General features: G+C 42.1%; 1 protein-coding gene across 2 annotated transcripts; it reads left to right on the forward strand.

The window, feature by feature from the left end:
* The first annotated feature begins 1,061 nt into the window (after nucleotides 1-1,061).
* Nucleotides 1,062-17,336, forward strand: LOC115158230 (mast cell protease 1A). 2 transcript variants are annotated; one of them, XM_029706913.1, is made up of 5 exons: nucleotides 1,062-1,208; nucleotides 6,458-6,608; nucleotides 6,796-6,964; nucleotides 7,361-7,627; nucleotides 16,784-17,336. In XM_029706913.1, the coding sequence occupies exons 1-5, from the start codon at nucleotides 1,148-1,150 to the stop codon at nucleotides 16,934-16,936; spliced, it is 801 nt and encodes a 266-aa protein (XP_029562773.1). In that variant the 5' UTR covers nucleotides 1,062-1,147; the 3' UTR covers nucleotides 16,937-17,336. The 2 variants fall into 2 exon arrangements, with proteins under 2 accessions (XP_029562773.1, XP_029562774.1); XM_029706914.1 differs by having other exon boundaries at nucleotides 1,068-1,208; nucleotides 6,796-6,937.
* The last annotated feature ends 1,518 nt before the right edge of the window (nucleotides 17,337-18,854 follow it).

The following is an 18,854-nucleotide window of genomic DNA, read 5'->3' on the forward strand; positions in this document are numbered from 1 at the left end:
GGTCCAAACGTTGGCTGAACGCCATAACCGGGCGTTGGACAGTTGCTGGAGCAATTCTACGTGTTCTCTGGGAGTCCGCCTACCACGGTGGTAACCCCACAGCTCCTCAGCTGCTAGCAGCGCCTCTCACCTGACACTGACAGATTATTTTAATTTAGATAGGTTCCTATTTTGCCCATTTCTCTTCTCTGCCGGGATAAGACAGATGATGGACAATCTATTCCTAGTATTAACTGAATGTCTGTCTCTTAACAACTGAATCCTGTTGTGAATGGAGTTTAGCCGTTTTAAATTGTGTACATTGTGAAATAAAATAAGCATATTTATTTAGGTATCTAGAGTGGCGTGGCCACACAATGTTAATGTCTAGTTGTTCATGGTTGGCACGTAGGCACACAATGGGGTGAAAGAAAGGAGGGCATTAACCAAGTAAGACAAATAGCTGATCTAGAATGAAGGAGAAAGCAGACTATGTAATAACCGGGGATAAGCTGGTGGAATTCTCTGACGTTATGTAAAATACTCTCGGTTAATGTTGCACAATGCATTGTAGGAGGGGAGAATCACTGAATGTGGAAGACCAGCACCATGTCCATTCTTTCCACTGGGGACGCTGCATAATCTCTTGGATGTAAGACTGAATAACTTTCAGAAATATTTCTGACTCTCTTGTCCCCTCTGCTGGATATACTACAGTAGCTGAGACACATGGCTGACAAAATGAGTCTACAAGCATTTCTTAACTAAATACATTACAGTGATATTAAACCATGAATACTATCTGGAATTACAATTACTTTAAGACATTTTAAGTGAAAAAGTAGTGGTTAAAACAGTCCATCTGTTTGATCAAAGAAAGTTAACTAATAGTACAATTATGTAGGAAAATATATTATAATCCTTGGGCTGTTTTCCAGCAAATATTAAGTCACAAGGTGATAGATGATCTAGGCCTATAAGAGGTGTCAATTGATACTATATAAGGAAAGTTCACACTCTGATAGGTGAGATCCTGTGAAGATAGCAGGTGGTACATCCTGTGAAGAAGGTCATAGAGACACTCAGCACCTCTAAACCCACCAGTCTGAGAAGACAAAAACCCCATCACACTCTCTCAAACACGTTCTCAGACACGCTCTTTGACAACATGGCTGCCACATCTCTCCTGCTCCTGCTCATCACTCTCCTGCCTGCTCCAGGGCTCACAGGTAAGACCAAACTTCACCTTTGATGTCTACACACTCTTGGGTCAGAGGGCAGCAGAGTGGGACATTTGACCTTCTATTCTCTGGAACAGCAAAGGGACGCTAGGGACATAGACACACAGAAGGTCTTCTTTCTGGTTTCACAATGAAACCTGACAATTATGGTACAATTAATAATTTAGTTGTATAGTAAACGCACAAATATGGAAAACCCTGTGCCGAAATACAATAGAAAATATTTTGGTTTCCAGCGAGACAGTCATTAAACAAATTTGAATTGAACTGAAAAGGAGAAGAACCATTGAAATGAAACGTTGAGGGGGTGAATGAGGGGAAGTTCTTGACTTTTGATTTCCTTAAAATCATTCTCAATCTTTATTATGAAATGTAAATGTGATGTAATGTATGGTATTGATGTTGAATGAGAGATTTTTAAAGCAATAAAAATAATAAAGTAATAAAAACACAATTTTAAAAAGTAAAGAGCAGAATCCAGGCTGTATCACAACCGGCCGTGATTGGGAATCTCATAGGGCGGCGCACAATTGGCCCAGCGTCGTCCGGGTTTGGCCGGTGTAGGCCGTCAATGTAAATAAGAATTTGTTCTTAACTGACTTACCTAGTTAACCTTTTATTTAACATTAAAAAATATATACTATACCATTCAAAAGTTTGGGGTCACTTAGAACTGTCCTTGTTTTTGAAAGAAAAGCAATTTTTTTGTCCTTTTAAAATAACATCAAATTGATCAAAAATACAGTGTAGACATTGTTAATGTTGTAAATGACTTTTGATTTCCTTAAAATCATTCTCAATCTTTCTTTATTATGAAATGTAAATGTGATGTATGGTATTGATGTTGAATGAGAGATTTTTAAAGCAATAATAATAAAGTAATAAAAACACAATTTTCAAAAGTAAAGAGCTGTATCAAAATCGGCCGTGATTGGGAGTCTCATAGGGCGGCGCACAATTGGCCCAGCGTCGTCCGGGTTTGGCCGGTGTAGGCCGTCATTGTAAATAAGAATTTGTTCTTAAACTGACTTGCCTAGTTAAATAAAGGTTCAATTTAAAAAATATATACTCTACCGTTCAAAAGTTTGGGGTCACTTAGAACTGTCCTTGTTTTTGAAAGAAAAGCTGATTTTTTTGTCCTTCTAAAATAACATCAAATTGATCAGAAATACAGTGTAGACATTGTTAATGTTGAAAATGACAATTTTCACTGGAAACGGCAGATTTGTTATGGAATATCTACAGTTGAAGTTGGAGGTTTACATACACCTTAGCCAAATACATTTCAACTCAGTTTTTCACTATTCCTGGCATTTAAACCTAGTAAAAATTCCCTGTCTTAGGTCAGTTAGGATCACCACTTTATTTTAAGAATGTGAAATGTCAGAATAATAGTCGAGAGAATGAATTATTTATTTCAGCTTTAATTTCTTTCATCACATTCCCAGTGGGTCAGACGTTTACATACACTAATTAGTATTTTGTAGCATTGCCTTTAAATTGTTTAACTTGAGTCAAACATTTCGGGTAGACTTCAACAAAGTTCCCACAATAAGTTGGGTGAATTTTGGCCCATTCCTCCTGACAGAGCTGGTGGAACTGAGTCAGATTTCTAGGCCTCCTTGCTCGCACACACTTTTTCAGTTCTGCCCATAAATTTTCTATAGGGTTGAGGTCAGCACATTGATGGCCACTCCAATACCTTGACTTTGTTGTCCTTAAGCCATTTTGCCACAACTTTGGAAGTATGCTTGGGGTCATTGTCCATTTGGAAGACCCATTTGCGACCAAGCTATAACTTCCTGACTGATGTCTTGAGATGTTGCATCAATATATCCACATAATTTTCTTTCCTCATGATGCCATCAATTTTGTGAAGTGCACCAGTCCCTCCTGTAGCAAAGCACCCCCACAACATGATGCTGCCACCCCCGTGCTTGGGATGGTGTTCCTCGGCTTGCTCGACTTCGGCGATATCATTTACAAAATAGCCTCCATTACCCTACTCAATAAATTGGATGCAGTCTATCACAGTGCCATCCGTTTTGTCACCAAAGCCCCATACACTACCCACCACTGCGACCTGTACGCTCTCGTTGGCTGGCCCTCGCTTCATACTCGTCACCAAACCCACTGGCTCCAGGTCATCTACAAGACCCTGCTAGGTAAAGTTCCCCCTTATCTCAGCTCGCTGGTCATCATAGCAGCACACACCTGTAGCACGCGCTCCAGCAGGTATATCTCTGGTCACCCCCAAAGCCAATTCCTCCTTCGGCCGCCTCTACTTCCAGTTCTCTGCTGACAATGACTGGAACGAACTACAAAAATATCTAAAACTGGGAACACTTATCTCCCTCACTAGCTTTAAGCACCAGTTGTCAGAGCAGCTCACAGGTTACTGCACCTGTACATAGCCCATCTATAATTTAGCCCAAACAACTACCCCTTCCCCTACTGTATTTATTTATTTATTTATTTTGCTCCTTTGCACCCCATTATTTCTATTTCTACTTTGCACTTTCTTCCACTACAAATCTACCATTCCAGTGTTTTACTTGCTATATTGTATTTACTTTGCCACCATGGCCTTTTTTGCCTTTACCTCCCTTATCTCACCTCATTTGCTCACATTGTATATAGACTTATTTTTCTACTGTATTATTGACTGTATGTTTGTTTTACTCCATGTGTAACTCTGTGTTATTGTATGTGTCGAACCGCTTTGCTTTATCTTGGCCAGGTTGCAATTGTAAATGAGAACTTGTTCTCAACTTGCCTACCTGGTTAAATAAAGGTGAAAAAAATTAAAAAAATTGTGTTCCTCGGCTTGCAAGCCTCCCCCTTTTTCCTCCAAACATAATGATGGTCATTATGGCCAAACAGTTCTATTTCTACAAAAAGTACGATCTTTGTCCCCATGTGCAGTTGCAAACCGAAGTCTGGCTTTTTTTATGGTGGTTTTGGAGCAGTGGCTTCTTCCTTGCCAAGCGGCCTTTCAGGTTATGTAGATATAGGACTCGTTTTACTGTGGATATAGATACTTTTGTACCTGTTTCCTCCAGCACCTTCACAAGGTCCTTTGCTGTTGTTATGGGATTGATTTGCACTTTTCGCACCAAAGTACGTTAATCTCAAGGAGACAGAACGCGTCTCCTTCCTGAGCGGTATGACAGCTGCGTGGTCCCATGGTGTTGATACTTGCGTACTATTGTTTGTACAGATGAACGTGGTACCTTCAGGCATTTGGAAATTGCTCCTAAGGATGAACCAGACATGTGTAGGTCTACAATTTTTTTCTGAGGTCTTGGCTGATTTCTTTTGATTTTCCCATGATGTCAAGCAAAGAGGCACTGAGTTTGAAGGTAGGCCTTGAAATACATCCACAGGTACACCTCCAATTGACTCAAATTATGTCAATTAGCCTATCAGAAGCTTCTAAAGCATGACATAATTTTCGTGAATTTTCCAAGCTGTTTAAAGGCACAGACAACTTAGTGTACATACATTTCTGACCCACTGGAATTTTGATAGTGAATTATAAGTGAAATAATCTGTCTGTAAACAATTGTTGGAAAAATTACTTGTGTCATGTACAAAGTAGATGTCCTAACCGACTTGCCAAAACTATAGTTTGTTAACAAGAAATTTGTGGAGTGGTTGAAAAACAAGTTTTAATGACTCCAACCTAAGTGTATGTAAACTTCCGACTTCAACTGCACATAGGTGTACATAGTCCCATTAACAGCAATCATCACTCCTGTGTTCCAATGGCACGTTGTGTTAGCTAATCCAAGTTTATCATTTTAAAAGGCTAATTGATCATTAGAAAACCCTTTTGCAATTGTTAGCACAGCTAACTGTTCTGATTAAAGAAACAATAAAACTGGCCTTCTTTAGACTAGTTGAGTATCTGGAGCATCAGCATTTGTGGGTTCGATTACAGGCTCAAAATGGCCAGAAACAAAGACCTTTCTTCTGAAACTCGTCAGTCTATTTTGTTCTGAGAAATGAAGGCTATTCCATGCAAGAAACTGCCAAGAAACTGAAGATCTCATACAACGCTGTGTACTACTCCCTTCACAGAACAGCGCAAACTGGCTCTGACCAGAATAGAAAGAGGAGTGGGAGGCCCTGGTGCACAAATGAGCAAGAGGACAAGTACATTAGTGTCCAGTTTGAGAAAGAGATGCCTCAAGTCCTCAACTGGCAGCTTCTATAAATGGTACCCGCAAAACACCAGTCTCAACGTCAACAGTTAAGAGGCGACTCTGGGATGCTGGCCTAGGCAGAGTTGCAAAGAAAAAGCCATATCTCAGACTGGCCAATAAAAAGAAAAGATTAAGATGGGCAAAAGAACACAGACACTGTACAGAGGAAGATTGGGAAAAAGTGTTATGGACAGACAAATCTAAGTTTGAGGTGTTTGGATCACAAAGAACATTCGTGAGACGCAGAAAAAATGAAAAGATGCTGGAGGAGTGCTTGACGCCATCTGTCAAGCATGGTGGAGGCAATGTGATGGTCTGGGTGTGCTTTGGTGGTGGTAAAGTGTGAGATTTGTACAGGGTAAAAGGGATCTTAAAGAAGGAAGGCTATCACTCCATTTTGCAACGCCAAGCCATACCCTGTGGACAGCGCTTAATTGGAGCCAATTTCCTCCTACAACAGGACAATGACCCAAAGCACAGCTCCAAACTATGCAAGAACTATTTAGGGAAGAAGCAGTCAGCTGATATTCTGTCTATAATGGAGCACAGTCACCGGATCTCAACCCTATTGAGCTGTTGTGGGTTGATTTCACCCCAGCTTGACCGTATGGTACGTAAGAAGTGCCCATCAAGCCAATCCAACTTGTGGGAGGTGCTTCAGGAAGCATGGGGTGAAATCTCTTCAGATTACCTCAACAAATTGACAACTAGAATGCCAAAGGTCTGCAAGGCTGTAATTGCTGCAAATGGAGGATTCTTTGACGAAAGCAAAGTTTGAAAGACACAATTATTATTTCAATTAAAAATCATTATAACCTTGTCAACGTCTTGACTATATTTCCTATTCATTTTGCAACTCATTTCATGGATGTTTTAATGGAAAACAATGACATTTCTAAGTGACCACAAACTTTTGAATGGTAGTGTAAATATATTTTTTAAATGTCATGAAAAATAATTCAATATCTTGTATCGACGTGATAGCCTACCACTACCTACGTTTCATTTAGGCAAATCTCTCTCTCCCAGCCTACCAGGACTCTGGCATAGTGAATGGAGCAGAAGCCAGACGCCACTCCAAACCCTACATGGTCTCTGTACAAGCAAAGAAGTCACATATCTGTGGAGGGTTCCTCGTGTCTGAGAGCTTTGTCATGACAGCCGCCCACTGCTACAATTGGTAATTGTGTTTTACTCTTATCCTATTGAACTATTTATGTAAGAAAATGATATCTACATCTTCAACTACTCACACCTAAAAGTCATAATTCTGTGGTATCTGTTAAAAATTGCAGACTTGTTTTATGCTGTAGAATGTTCTGTGTGCTTTGCTGCTCAGTAAGTATACTGTGGTTTCCTTTTCACAGGGCTGTGAATCTGACGGTTGTGGTTGGTGCTCATGACATTACAAGACAGGAAAGTTCTTCTTACAGGATTGATGTGAAATTTTACCACATACATCCTGGTTACAATGCTAAGACATTGGAGAACGACATCATGCTGTTGCAGGTACATGACAGAGGAAGTATGCACAATGTGAGAATGTCTCTTAGCTTAGCACCCCATTCCCCAAATAATAAATGCCAAATGTACTGTTATAAATAACATATCTACATGTATTAACATTTCATTTTTTTTCAAACGAGGTGTGATTTACATCTACATTTTAGTCATTTAGCAGATGCTCTTATGCAGACTAACTTACAATATTGAGTGCAAACATCTTCATTTTGTTGTACTGGTCCTCCATGGGAATCGAACCCACATCTTTGGCAACTTCAAGCACCATGCTCAACCAACTGAGCCACACAAGACCCATAGTCATGTATGAAAACCTTTGACTATGTGCGTACATAGTGGCCTATTGATGTTGCATAATATATCCAATAGCTTATTAGAAAACCTAACTACAGTCATGTGCTCTAACTGTAGCTTGTCAAAACGACCCCGAAGAGCAAAGCTGTGCAGCAGATCCCTCTCCCTAAGAAAGACCAGGACATCAAGGCCAAATCCTTGTGTACCGTGGCAGGGTGGGGTGCCACAGAAACAGGGGGCACTGCAAACCCACGCCTTCTGGAGGTGAATGTCACCGTTGTAGACAGAAGTTCCTGCCAGAGATCTTGGGGGAACACTGCCACCATAACCCAGTCTCTGATATGTGCCGGAGGTACTGCTGCTGATTATAAGGGCGTTTGCCAGGTATGGTCATAGAATGTAGTTAAAGGGCAACTCCACCACTTTTAAACCTCATTTTCATTATCACCAGCACAATACCAGTGTGAACATGGCGCATTTCAACACTGTAGAAAAAATCAGAAGTTAATAAGTTCTACCCAATGACAACATCAAAAATTAAAACATTTTCAGTCACTATGTGATTTGTGGTGACATGGGGAGGAAGGAAATACCCTCCCTTGGCCTAGAAACTAATTGCAGGTCTTGAAAATAATTTTAACCACAGATCCTACAAATGCGTTTTCACACATGAACAGATTATTTAAAACGCTACATCTACATTTGCGTTTTTTTCCATCATAAATGATTGCTTATGGGTACCTTCATGTGTGTAAAATATTTATATTCACGTTCACAGAGTCCACCTGTGGTAAATTCAATTGATTGGACATGATTTGGAAAGGCACACACCTGTCTATATAAGGTCCCACACTTGACAGTGCATGTCAGGGCAAAAACCAAGCCATGAGGACGAATGAATTGTCCGTAGAGCTGCGAGACAGGATTGTGTCAAGGCACAGATCTGGGGAAGGGTGCCAAAAAATGTATGCAGCACAGTGGTCTCCATCATTCTTAAATGGAAGAAGTTTGAAACCATCAAGACTCTTCCTAGAGCTGGCCACCGAGCCAAACTGAGCAATTGGGGGAGTAGGGCCTTGGTCAGGGAGGAGACCAAGAACCTGATGGTCACTCTGACAGAGCTCTAGAGTTCCTTTGTTGAAATGGGAGAACCTTCCAGAAGGACAACCATGTCTGCAGCACTTCACCAATCAGGCTTTTATGGAAGAGTGGCCACTCCTCAGTAAAAGGCACATGACAGCCTGCTTGGAGTTTGTCAAAAGGCACATAAAGGACTCTCAGATGATGAGAAACAAGATTATATTGTCTGATGAAACCAAGAATGCCAAGAGTCACTTCTGGAGGAAACCTGGCACCATCCCAAGGTGAAGCATGGTGTTGGCAGCATTATGCTGTGGGGATGTTTTTCAGCGACAGGGACTGGGAAACGAGTCAGGATTGAGGCAAAGATGAACGGAGCAAAGTACAGAGAGATCCTTGATGAAAACCTGCTCCAGAATGCTCAGGAACTCAGACTGGGGGCAAAGGTTCATGATCGAACATCTCTGGAGAGACCTGAAAATAGCTGTGCAAATCAAAAACTTTATTTGCCACATGCTCTGAATACAACAAGTGTAGACTTTAACGTGAAATGCTTACTTAGAAGCCCTTAACCAACAGCGCAGTTCAAGAAGAAGAAAATATTTACCAAGTAGGGTAAAATAAAAAAGTAACACAATAACGAGGTTATATACAGGGGGCACTGGTACCGAGTCAGTTCAGGCTAGTTGAGGTAATCTGTACATGTAGGTGGGGGCGAAGTGACAATGCATAGGTAACAAACAAACAGGGAGTAGCAGCAGTGTACAAGAGAGGGGGGGTTAATTTTTATTAATTGTTCAGCAGTCTAATGGCTTGGGGGTAGAAGCTGTTGAGGAGCCTTTTGGTCCTAGACTTGTGGTAGCAGAGAAAACAGTCTATAAGTTTGGTGACTGGAGTCTCTGACAATTTTATGGGCTTTCCTCTGACACCGCCTATTATATAGGTACCGAATGGCAGGAAGCTTGGCCCCAGTGATGTACTGGGCCGTTTGCACTACCCTCTGTAGTGCCTTGCGGTCGGAGGCCGAGCAGTTGCCATACCAGGCAGCGATGCAACCAGTCAGGATGATCTCGATGGTGCAGCTGTAGAACCATTTAAGGATCTTTAAAAAAATATATATATATTTCACCTTTATTTAACCAGGTAGGCAAGTTGAGAACAAGTTCTCATTTACAATTGCAACCTGGCCAAGATAAAGCAAAGCGGTTCGACACATACAATAACACAGAGTTACACATAGAGTAAAACAAACATACAGTCAATAATACAGTAGAAAAATAAGTCTATATACAATGTGAGCAAATGAGGTGAGATAAGGGAGGTAAAGGCAAAAAAGGCCATGGTGGCAAAGTAAATACAATATAGCAAGTAAAACACTGGAATGGTAGATTTGTAGTGGAAGAAAGTGCAAAGTAGAAATAGAAATAATGGGGTGCAAAGGAGCAAAATAAATAAATAAATAAATAAATACAGTAGGGGAAGGGGTAGTTGTTTGGGCTAAATTATAGATGGGCTATGTACAGGTGCAGTGATCTGTGAGCTGCTCTGACAGTTGGTGCTTAAAGCTAGTGAGGGAGATAAGTGTTTCCAGTTTCAGAGATTTTTGTAGTTCGTTCCAGTCATTGGCAGCAGAGAACTGGAAGGAGAGCTGGCCAAAGGAGGAATTGGCTTTGAGAGATATTCCTGCTGGAGCGCGTGCTACAGGTGGGTGCTGCTACGGTGACCAGTGAGCTGAGATAAGGGGGGACTTTATCTAGCAGGGTCTTGTAGATGACCCGGAGCCAGTGGGTTTGGCGATGAGTATGAAGCGAGGGCCAGCTAACGAGAGCGTACAGGTCACAGTGGTGGGTAGTATATGGGGCTATGGTGACAAAACAGATGGCACTGTGATAGACTGCATCCAGTTTATTGAGTAGGGTAATGGAGGCTATTTTGTAAATGACATTGCCGAAGTAGAGGATCGGTAGGATGGTCAGTTTTACGAGGGTATGTTTGGCAGCATGAGTGAAGGATGCTTTGTTGCGAAATAGGAAGCCAATTCTAGATTTAACGTTGGATTGGAGATGTTTGATGTGAGTCTGGAAGGAGAGCTTACAGTCTAACCAGACACCTCGGTATTTGTAGTTGTCCACATATTCTAAGTCAGAACCGTCCAGAGTAGTGATGCTGGACAGGCGGCCAGGTGTGGGCAGCGATCGGTTGAAGAGCATGCATTTAGTTTTACTTGTATTTAAGAGCAGTTGGAGGCCACAGAAGGAGAGTTGTATGGCATTGAAGCTCGTCTGGAGGGTTGTTAACACAGTGTCCAAAGAAGGGCCAGAAGTATACAGAATGGTGTCGTCTGCGTAGAGGTGGATCAGAGACTCACCAGCAGCAAGAGCGACATCATTGATGTATACAGAGAAAAGAGTTGGCCCAAGAATTGAACCCTGTGGCACCCCCATAGAGACTACCAGAGGTCCGGACAACAGTCCATCCGATTTGACACATTGAACTCTATCAGATAAGTAGTTGGTGAACCAGGCGAGGCAATCATTTGAGAAACCAAGGCTATTGAGTCTGCCGATGAGGATGTGGTGATTGACAGAGTCGAAAGCCTTGGCCAGGTCAATGAATACGGCAGCACAGTATTGTTTCTTATCGATGGCGGTTACGATATCGTTTAGGACCTTGAGCATGGCTGAGGTGCACCCATGACCAGCTCTGAAACCAGAATGCATAGCGGAGAAGGTGCGGTGGGATTCGAAATGGTCGGTAATTTGTTTGTTTACTTGGCTTTTGAAGACCTTAGAAAGGCAGGGTAGGTTAGATATAGGTCTGTAGCAGTTTGGGTCAAGAGTGTCCCCTCCTTTGAAGAGGGGGATGATAGCAGCTGCTTTCCAATCTTTTGGAATCTCAGACGACACGAAAGAGAGGTTGAACAGGCTAGTAATAGGGGTTGCAACAATTTCGGCAGATCATTTTAGAAAGAAAGGGTCCAGATTGTCTAGCCCGGCTGATTTGTAGGGGTCCAGATTTTGCAGCTCTTTCAGAACATCAGCTGACTGGATTTGGGAGAAGGAGAAATGGGGAAGGTTTGGGCGAGTAGCTGTGGGGGGTGCAGTGCTGTTGACCGCGGTAGGGGTAGCCAGGTGGAAAGCATGGCCAGCTGTAGAAAAATGCTTATTGAAATTCTCAATTATAGTGGATTTATCAGAGGTGACAGAGTTTCCTATTCTCAGTGCTGTGGGCAGCTGGGAGGAGGTGTTCTTATTCTCCATGGACTTTACAGTGTCCTAGAACTTTTTTCAATTTGTGTTGCAGGAAGCAAATTTCTGCTTGAAAAAGCTAGCCTTGGCTTTTCTAACTGCCTGTGTATATTGGTTTCTAACTTCCCTGAAAAGTTGCATATCACGGGGGTTGTTCGATGCTAATGCAGAACGCCACAGGATGTTTTTGTGCTGGTTAAGGGCAGTCAAGTCTGGAGAGAACCAAGGGCTATATCTGTTCCTGGTTCAAAATTTCTTGAATGGGGCATGTTTATTTAAGATGGTGAGAAAGGCATTTAAAAAAATAACCAGGCATCCTCTACTGATGGGATGAGGTCAATATCCTTCCAGGATACCCGGGCCAGGTCGATTAGAAAGTCTTGCTCGCTGAAATGTTTCAGGGAGCGTTTGACAGTGATGAGTGGAGGTCGTTTGACCACGGACCCATTACGGATGCAGGCAATGAGGCAGTGATCGCTGAGATCTTGGTTGAAAACAGCCGAGGTGTATTTAGAGGGCAAGTTGGTTAGGATGATATCTATGAGGGTGCCCGTGTTTGCGGCTTTGGTGTGGTACCTGGTAGGTTCATTGATAATTTGTGTGAGATTGAGGGCATCAAGCTTAGATTGTAGGATGGCTGGGGTGTTAAGCATGTCACAGTTTAGGTCACCTAGCAGCACGAGCTCTGAAGATAGATGGGGGGGGCAATCAATACACATATGGTGTCCAGAGCACAGCTGGGGCCAGAGGGTGGTCTATAGCAGACGGCAACGGTGAGAGACTTGTTTTTAGAGATGGATTTTTAAAAGTAGAAGTTCAAATTGTTTGGATACAGACCTGGATAGTAAGACAGAAATCTGCAGGCTATCTCGGCAGTAGATTGCAACACCGCCCCCTTTGGCCGTTCTATCTTGTCTGGAAATGTTGTAGTTAGGGATGAAGATTTCAGAGTTTTTGGTGGACTTCCTAAGCCAGGATTCAGACACGGCTAGGACATCCGGGTTGGAAGAGTGTGCTAAAGCAGTGAATAAAACAAACTTAGGGAGAAGGCTTCTAATGTTAACATGCATGAAACCAAGGCTATTATGGTTACAGAAGTCATCAAAAGAGAGCGCCTGGGGAATAGGAGTGGAGCTAGGCACTGCAGGGCCTGGATTCACCTCTACATCACCAGAGGAACAGAGGAGGAGTAGAATAAGGGTACGGCTAAAAGCTATGAGAATTTGTCGTCTATGACGTCCAGAATAGAGAGTAAAAGGAGCAGGTTTCTGGGGTCGATAAAATAGCTTCAAGGTATAATGTACAGACAAAGGTATGGTAGGATGTGAATACAGTGGAGGTAAACCTAGGCATTGAGTGATGATGAGAGAGATATTGTCTCTAGAAACATCATTGAAACCAGAAGATATCATAGCATGTGTGGTGGAACTGAAAGGTTGGATAAGGTATAATGAGCAGGGCTAGAGGCTCTACAGGGAAATAAGCCAATAAACACTAACCAGAACAGCAATGGACAAGGCATATTGACATTAAGGAGAGGCATGCTTAGCCGAGTGATCATAAGGGTTCCGTGAGATTCAGACAGCTAGCAGGGCCATAGGTAGCAGGCTGGCAGAAGATGGAGGTCTGTTTTTAGCCACCTCGTGCGTTTCCGTCTGTAGATTAGTGGGGTTCCGTGTGGTAGGGGGGACCAGTCCAATTGGCAAAATAGTTATAGTTATAGAGGCCCAAGAAAATTGTCCGATAGACCTATTCAGATAGCAGCCGATAAGACAGCTAACGATTAGCAGGCCGCAGATGGGCGTTCAGGTTATGTAGCAACGGAGGGGCCAGTTGGATAACTCCCTCAGGCAGATAACGTCGGTAGTCCAGTCATGAAGGCCCGATGGGGCTCCGCATCAAAACAGGTCCGGATAGGTGATTGTAGCCCAGGAGTGGCTGATGGAACTCTTCAGCTAGCTGCAAGATCCAGGTGTAAATGTCCAGAGCCTGCGGTAGAAATCCGGGGATATGGAGAGAAAATAGGTCCGGTATGCTCTGGTCTGAGTCGCGCTGTACAAAACTGGCGATAGCTTTTCGAGTTAAGGGATAGCTGATGACCGCCAACCGTGGCTAGCTGAACTCCAACGTTAGCCAGTGAACTGGCCAACCTCTGGCTAACCTCTGGCTAGCTTCTGTTGAGGATTTCAGATTTCAGATTTGAGGTAAATAATACTTTTTTTTTAATTGGTGAGGCGGGTTGCAGAAAAGTGTTTTGAGGTTGAGTTTTTAGAAAAAAAAATATAAAAAGATATGCGAAGAAAAGATGTAAATATATATATACATGGGACACGACAAGACGAAGGACAAAGATGTCTGACTGCTACGCCATCTTGGATTGGAAAAAAGCTGAGGACCCATGCCAAATCTTTTCAGTCTCCTGAGGGGGAATAGGTTTTGTCGTGCCCTCTTCACAACTGTCTTGGGATGCTTGGACCATGATAGATCGTTGGTGATGTGGACACCAAGGAACTTGAAACTCTCGACCCGCTCCACCACAGCCCCATCGATGTTAATGGGGGCCTGTACGGCCTGCCTTTTCATGTAGTCCACGATCAGCTCCTTTGTCTTGCTCGCATTGAGGGAGAGGTTGTTGTCCTAGCACCACACTGCCAGTTCTCTGACCTCCTCCCTATAGGCTGTCTCATTGTTGTCGGTGATCAGGCCTACCACTGGTGTGTCGTCAGCAAACTTAATGATGGTGTTGTAGTTGTGTTTGGCCCCGCAGTCGTGGGTGAACAGGGAATACAGGAGGGGACTAAGTACACACCCCTGAGGGGCCCCAGTGTTAAGGATCAGCGTGGCAGACGTATTGTTGCCTACTCTTACCACCTGGGGGCAGCCCGTCAGGAAGTCCAGGATCCAGTTGCAGAGGGAGGTGTTTAGTCCCAGAGTCCTTAGCTTAGTGATGAGCTTTGTGGGCACTATGGTGTTGAATGCTGAGCTGTAGTCGATGAAAAGCATTCTCAGATACAGTTGAAGTCGGAGGTTTACATACACCTTAGCCAAATACATTTAAACTCAGTTTTTCACAATTCCTGACATTTAATCCTAGTAAAACTTCCCTGTCTTAGGTCAGTTAGGATTACCAATTTATTTTAAGAATGCAGAATTTCAGAATAATAGTAGAGAATGATTTATTTCTGTTTTTATTTCTTTCATCACTTTCCCAGTGGGTCAGAAGTTTACATACACTCAATTAGAATTTGGTAGCATTGCCATTAAATTGTTTAACTTGGGTCAAACGTTTCGGGTAGCCTCCTACAAGCTTCCCACAATAAGTTGGGTGAATTTTGGCCCATTCCTCCTGACAGAGCTGGTGTAACTGAGTCGGGTTTGTAGGCCTCCTTGCTCGCACATGCTTTTTCAGTTCTGCCTACAAATGCTCAATAGGATTGAGGTCAGGGTTTTGTGATGGCAACTCCAATACCTTGACTTTGTTGTCCTTAAGCCATTTTGCCACAACTTTGGAAGTATGCTTGGGGTCATTGTCCATTTGGAAGACCCATTTGCGACCAAGCTTTAAATTCCTGACTGATGTCTTGAGATGTTGCTTCAATATATCCACATTTCACTTCCTCATGATGCCATCTATTTTGTGAAATGCACCAATCCCTCCTGCAGCAAAGCAGCCCCACAACATGATGCTGCCACCCCCACGCTTCACAGTTGGGATGGTGTTCTTCGACTTGCAAGCCTCCCCCTTTTTCCTCCAAACATAACGATGGTCATTATGGCCAAACAGTTCTATTTTTGTTTCATCAGACCAGAGGACATTTCTACAAAAAGTATGATCTTTGTCCCCATGTGCGGTTGCAAACCGTAGTCTGGATTTTTATGGCGGTTTTGGAGCAGTGGCTTCTTCCTTGCTGAGCAGCCTTTCAGCTTGTGTCGATATAGGACACGTTTTACTGTGGATATAGATACTTTTGTACCTGTTTCCTTCAGCATCTTCACAAGGTCCTTTGCTGTTGTTCTGGGATTGATTTGCACTTTTTGCACCAAAGTACGTTAATCTCTAGGAGACAGAACGTGTCTCCTTCCTGAGCGGTATGACGGCTGTGTGGTCCCATGGTGTTTATACTTGCGTACTATTGTTTGTACAGGAAATTGCTCCCAAGGATGAACCAGACTCATGGAGGTCTACAATTATTTTTCTGAGGTCTTGGCTGATTTCTTTTGATTTTCCCATGATTTCAAGCAAAGAGGCACTGAGTTTGAAGGTAGGCCTTGAAATACATCCACCGATACAACTCCAATTGACTCAAATGATGTCAATTAGCCTATCAGAAGCTTCTAAAGCCATGGCATCATTTTCTGGAATTTTCCAAGCTGTTTAAAGGCACAGTCAACTTAGTGTATGTAAACTTCTGACCCACTGGTGCACTCGTGCATGCTACAGTGTTGCTTGCCTGGAAGCGAGCATAAAGTATCTGGGTTTCCCTTTGTAGTCTGTAATAGTTTAAGCTATGATAGCTAATTTACTCTTAAAATATTTGCAGCAACGTTCCCCATCCAACCTGACAGAGCTTGAGAGGATTTGCCGAGAAGAATGGGAGAAACACCCCAAATAGAGGTGTGCCAAGTTTGTAGCGTCATACCCAAGAAGACTCGATGCTGTAATCCATGCCAAAGGTGCTTCAAGAAAGTACTGAGTAAAGGGTCTGAATACTTATGTAAATGTTATTTAATTTTGTAATTTTTGATAAATTAGTAAAAATATCAAAAACTTTTTCCTTTGTCATTATGGAATATTGTTTGTGGATTGATGAGGGAAAAAAATATTTTAAATCAGTTTTACAATAAGGTTGTAACGTAACAAAATGTGGAAAAAGTCATGGGGTCTGAATACTTTCCGAAGGCACTGTATGTCTGTCATTGAACAACCCCATGCATTGATTAGATAGTGAAACAACACAACAATCTCTTTGATAATTTCTTTAAACAATAAAAGCTAATTTACCAACATTTCTGAAATTGGATATGCAGAGTTTTGGAATGAAACTCTTCATATTTAAACACTGGTTTGGTGCTGGAGATAATGAATATGAGGTTGAAAAGTGATGGAATTGCCCTTTAATTCTGATAATGGATTAATTATAAAGAAGTGATTTGCTTTGCAAATGTAGAATAAGTTTGTTTTTTCTCTCAATTGTTTCAACTATCATTGCAGGGAGATTCAGGAGGTCCCCTGGTGTGTAAGGGGACAGCAGTAGGAGTTGTGTCATTCAACCAGCAAGGAAACTGCAATGAGCCACGGAAGCCCAACGTCTACACCAAAATATCCAAGTATCTTTCCTGGATCAAGTCTATCATTAAGTACTAAGGAATGAGACATTAATTGAGTGACTAATAAATATATATCATTGTATCAAACAAAGCCTGTCCGTTCTTCAATGAGCTCTGTACCGTGTCTGTGTGTGTGTGTGTATGCTCGAGTAGGATAGAGTGTATATGCATGCACGTGTATGTTTGTATTTTAGTTGATTTCCAGTAACAGCCTCAAGTCATTTGCATTTGGATTACTGTTACAGTGCTATTTGGAGTGTTAATTGGATTCATTCTGAAATTTATTGATTTGTTGTGTTTTTATTTTATTCAATTTGTGTACTTGTTTGACATTTTATTGTATTGTTAGGAGCTAGTAACATAAGCATTTCGCTGCACGCGCTATAACATCTGCTAAACTGACCAATAAACGTTCATTTGATTTGAGTATACATCTTCAGACAGCTAGCTCTTCTCGTATCTTCACCTGTCATCACCAAACACCACCACACATGGAAACTTGTGGTCAAGACAGAGTAGCTCGTTTCATGAAGCTGCCACAATGCTTTGAAACCACAACACAGCTTCTGTTTTCAGACCAGAGGACATGGTGATCACTGTGGTGTCTGTCTGTCTTCAGAAAGTATTCATACCCCTTGACTTATTTCACATTTTGTTGTTACAGCCTGAATTCAAAATGGATTGAATATTTTTTTCCCCTCACCCATCTACACACAATATCCCATAATCCCAAAGGGAAAACATGTTTTAGAAATGTGTATTGAAAATGAAATACAGAAATATCTAATTTACATAAGTATTCACACCCCTGAGTCAATAGTTTGTAGAAGCACCTTTGGCAGCGATTACAGCTGTGAGTTTTTCTGGGTCTCTAAGAGGTTTCCACACCTGGATTGTGCAACATTTGCCCATTATTCTTTTCAAAATTCTTCAAGCTCTGTCAAATTGGTTGTTGATCATTGCTAGACAACCATTTTCAGGTCTTGCTAAGATTTTAAAGTAGATTTAAGTCAAAACTGTAGCTCGGCCACATTCACTGTCTTCTTGGTAACTCCAGCGTAGATTTGACCTTGTGTTTTAGGTTATATTCCTCATGAAAGGTGAATTCATTTCCCAGTGTCTGGTGGAAAGCTGACTGAACCAGGTTTTCGTCTAGGATTTAGTATTCAGGACAGAAAGTGAATTGCTTTGCCACATTTTTTGCAGTATTACTTTAGTGCCAAACAAAGTATTTGTGTTTAGTGCCAGATCAGAGGCAGTAGGGAAGACCTGGAATGTTCTCTTGATAAGTGTGTGAATTGGACCATTTTCCTGTCCTGCTAAGCATTTGAAATGTAACAAGTACTTGGGGGGAGTCAGGGAAAATGTATGGAGTAAAATGTACACTACATTTAGGGATGTAGTGAAGTAAAAGTTGTCAAAAATATAAATAGTAAAGTACAGATACACCCCAAAATAGGTTCAATTTCAATGACCACAACACAACCTCCTCTTAAACTAACATTACATTTTAAAATGTGATTTACTGTTGTTTCTACAGTGACTAGAAAGGTATGGCCCTTTCGTAGTACACATGTTGTTCTGAATAGGTGCACTGTGTAGGCCTATCTCAACTAGTTTTTCATTGTAAGAAGATATGCCCCCCCTCTTCCTCTAGTGCAGGACCACTGAGAGTGGCAAGGTCTTATGACTGTCACTGTGTCTTTCAAAGCATCAAGAATGTCGTCAGCCTTTGTAAACCACCGGTTGTTCATAGTTGGCATGGTAACACAGGAGAGCATCGACCAGGAGAAGACAAGGCTCTTGCATGAGGGAGAGGGAGATGAGTTGACCTATATGAGGTAAATGCAGCACTGCATGCAACTATGAGTGTTCATACACTCTAAATTACCACCAGCCAATCATATACAAACAATATAAGGTCATCAACACGACAACAAGGAGGATTGGCAACA

Source organism: Salmo trutta, chromosome 22, assembly GCF_901001165.1.
Source record: "Salmo trutta chromosome 22, fSalTru1.1, whole genome shotgun sequence".
NCBI classification, from domain to species: domain Eukaryota; kingdom Metazoa; phylum Chordata; class Actinopteri; order Salmoniformes; family Salmonidae; genus Salmo; species Salmo trutta.

Coding starts and splice junctions, on each gene's coding strand:
- LOC115158230 (XM_029706913.1), top strand. CDS start 1,148: ATGGCTGCCACATCTCTCCTGCTCCTGCTCATCACTCTCCTGCCTGCT. Junction 1,209..6,457: donor GCCTGCTCCAGGGCTCACAG/GTAAGACCAAAC, acceptor TCTCTCTCCCAG/CCTACCAGGACTCTGGCATA. Junction 6,609..6,795: donor GCCGCCCACTGCTACAATTG/GTAATTGTGTTT, acceptor TCCTTTTCACAG/GGCTGTGAATCTGACGGTTG.